Source organism: Myotis brandtii, unplaced genomic scaffold (genome assembly GCF_000412655.1).
Source record: "Myotis brandtii unplaced genomic scaffold, ASM41265v1 scaffold332, whole genome shotgun sequence".
Classification (NCBI taxonomy): domain Eukaryota; kingdom Metazoa; phylum Chordata; class Mammalia; order Chiroptera; family Vespertilionidae; genus Myotis; species Myotis brandtii.
Genome location: NW_005362797.1, coordinates 685,685 through 688,869, shown reverse-complemented (window position 1 = coordinate 688,869; position 3,185 = coordinate 685,685). Strand labels below are relative to the sequence as shown.

The 3,185-nt window shown below is 37.6% G+C and overlaps 1 protein-coding gene across 3 annotated transcripts in view; it reads right to left on the bottom strand.

Moving 5' to 3' along the window:
- SPATA7 (spermatogenesis associated 7) overlaps window positions 1-3,185 on the bottom strand; it is a 20,124-nt gene that overhangs the window by 2,642 nt on the left and 14,297 nt on the right. For 2 of the 3 annotated variants that reach the window (XM_014543661.1, XM_005871164.2), the window contains exons 6-8: window positions 2,668-2,783; window positions 1,904-1,960; window positions 145-222 (exon numbers count right to left, since the gene is read on the bottom strand). In XM_014543661.1, the coding sequence (XP_014399147.1) occupies window positions 145-222; window positions 1,904-1,960; window positions 2,668-2,783 (251 nt within the window). The remainder of the gene's footprint in view (window positions 1-144; window positions 223-1,903; window positions 1,961-2,667; window positions 2,784-3,185) is intronic. The other variant, XM_014543662.1, reaches the window with a different exon arrangement.

Genomic DNA, 3,185 nt, shown 5'->3' with positions numbered 1-3,185 from the left:
AGGTGTGCAGGAGGCAGCTGACCGATGTTTCTCTCTCATCGATGTTTCTAACTCTCTATCTCTCTCCCTTCCTCTCTGTAAAAAATCAATAAAATATATTAAAGTACTCTTCAACCACCATGTATTATTAAAAAAAAAACTAACCTGTTTGAAAATAAACCAAGTTTCAAAATTTCATCTGTTACATCTTCAATGAAACTCAGATACAACAGTTCTTCTTCACTGCGAAGGCAAAGCAATATATAACAAAAATTATTGGGGGTAGAAGAGGCCAGGGGAAGGTCAAGTGGGGGGGGGGGGAAGGAGACATATGTAATACTCTTTGTAATACTTTAAGCAATAAAACAAAATTTAAAAAAAATTATTCATTACTCACTCTGAAAACTACAGGAAATACGAATATTTAATTAAAAATCTCTCCTCTACTCATTAGAAATGTACTTCTGGCTCATATTATTAAAGAGAAATATTATAAAACAAACATGTCAACTTTCTGAAATTATGCAAGGATAAATATTGAAGATGAGAAAATATTCCCTAATAGAGTAAAATTTCACAGATGTCTGAGACATACATCCAGCAATAAACAACAAGCAGGGAGCCCCAGCCAGTTTGGCTCAGTGGTTAAGAGTGTTGGCCCCAGGACTGAAGGGTTGTGGGTTCGATTACAGTCAAGGGCAGGTATCTCGGTTGCAGGTCAGGGGCGTGTGGAAGGCAACCAATTAATGTCTCTCTCTCACATCGATGTTTCTCTCTCTCTCTCCCCCTCCCTTTCCTCTCTCTAAAAATCAATGGAAAAAAATATCCTCAAGGTGAGGATTAACCAAAACAAAACAACAACAAAAAAAGAGACTAAGCAGGGATTAAACAGAACAAGACAGAGGCCAACCAAGAGTGAGGGCAACATAAAAAGTTACACTTTCAAACTGCTTAACAGTCTAATATTTATCATCAAGTTAAAGAATAAATTAAACTATAAAAATATAGGTGTAGGCAAAGGTAGGTTTAGAAGGGTTGTGGGTTCGATTACAGTCAAGGGCAGGTATCTCGGTTGCAGGTCAGGGGCGTGTGGAAGGCAACCAATTAATGTCTCTCTCTCACATCGATGTTTCTCTCTGTCTCTCCCCCTCCTGTTCACTCTCTAAAAAATCAATGGAAAAAAATATCCTCAAGGTGAGGATTAACCAAAACAAAACAACAAGAAAAGAAAGAGTAAGCAGGGATTAAACAGAACAAGACAGAGGCCAACCAAGAGTGAGGGCAACATAAAAAGTTACACTTTCAAACTGCTTAACAGTCTAATATTTATCATCAAGTTAAAGAATAAAACTATAAAAATATAGATGTAGGCAAAGATAGGTTTACAGTTATTCGTTTGGAAAATAATACAATTATTAATAAATAATAATACAAGAATAAACTGTTTTGCATAACTCACAACTTTTCCTGACTCTTATAGATTATTTCCCCCCTAAAAATGCAGCTTAACTAAACAGCATTAATATCTAGAAGTAAAAATAAATAAAAAAACCTAGAAGTATAATATCTGCAAAGAACTGGTGAGGCTGGAAACCTCCAGGAAGGTTGTCCTGAGTTTCTAAAGTCTGAATTTTTCAAAAACTATTATTTTTACTTACAAAAATATACAAGAGTTATGGGTACTAATTATAAAAAAATAGGTATTAACTTAGGCACAAATTTCCACTGGAAATAAAGATGAAGTGATTGATAATTATTTCAGAAAATTTTGGTCATTTTCTTAAAGAGATGTGTTAGATAGTTGAGCCCCAAAGCTTTTTGTGAGACAAATCAGTGTTCAATCCTAACTTACTGAATAATAGTTTCTATGATTCTTAATTCTTGATTTCCACTAAGCAAAATGAAAAGATGAGAAAGATCTTACTCAGAGTAGATTTTTCTCCTTGAAGGAGGCGGCTGCACGGAATACTGACATAATGCCCTGAAAAGAGAAAATTAAAATATTTGAACAATGTTTGGTGCCTTGGCTGGGTAGTTCAGTTGTTCTGAGTGTCATCCTGTACACCAAAAGGTTGTGGGTTGGGTCCCCAGTCAGGGCTCGTATAGGAGGCAACCAACCAATGTTTTGTTTTGTTTTGTCATTTTTCTCCTTGAAGGAGGAGGCTGCACAGAATACTGACATAATGCCCTGAAAAGAGAAAATTAAAATATTTGAACAATGGTTGGTGCCTTGGCTGGGTGGTTCAGTTGTTCCGAGTGTCATCCTGTACACCAAAAGGTTTTGGGTTTGATTCCTGGTCAGAGCACATACCTAGGTTGTGGGTTGGGTCCCCAGTCAGGGTGGGCTCGTATAGGAGGCAACCAACCAATGTTTTCTTTTGTTTTGTCTTTCTCTCTCTCTAAAAAATCAATAAAAACATGTCCTTGGGTGAGGATTAAAAAAAACACAGGTGGGCATATAGTAAGTGTTCAACAATATCATATATTAGTAATAAGAGGTGCATATCCATGATCTAATCTAATCTTCAGAAAAACCCTGTCAGTTATATTGGGTAGGTATTATTTTTCTCACTAGTGAGTTCACCAGGGGGCAGAAAGGCCAAGTAAATAGCAAAGGCTGATTTTTTTAACCCATTCTTCTAATTACAGGGGGAGAGAGTTGGACCGATTTCCCCTGGAAGCTGTTACCTGGCTGGGGAGCACTGCAGAGTGCCATCCTTAACCTCTTCCCATGGTAAGCCCTTCTCTTGGGAAGGTGAAGGGGTTATGTTTTCTTTGGTTCCATAGGTCATACAACTAGATGCCTGGGGATGCAATGACAAGAATACATCCTTATTTTACTTGAAAAATACAATGTAAAGGCAGAAACAGCAAATTTTAAAACAGTTGAGGTAAGAAAGTAGAGATATCCAGTAGAAGAGCGACAGATATATTATGACAAAGGATGTTTTAGAACACATTTTCCATCCAATCAGGACATTTTTCTTAAATTTATTTCAAGTAAGATAAAACAGCCCGGCTGTGTGGCTCAGTGGTTGAGCATCGACATGTGAACCAGAACGTGACAGTTTGATTCCTGGTTAGGTCACATGCCTGGGTTGTGGGCTCGATCCCCAGTGTGGGGTGTGCAGGAGGCAGGAGATCGATGATTCTCTCTCATCATTGATGTTTCTATCTCTCTCCCTCTCCCTTCCTCTCTGAAATCA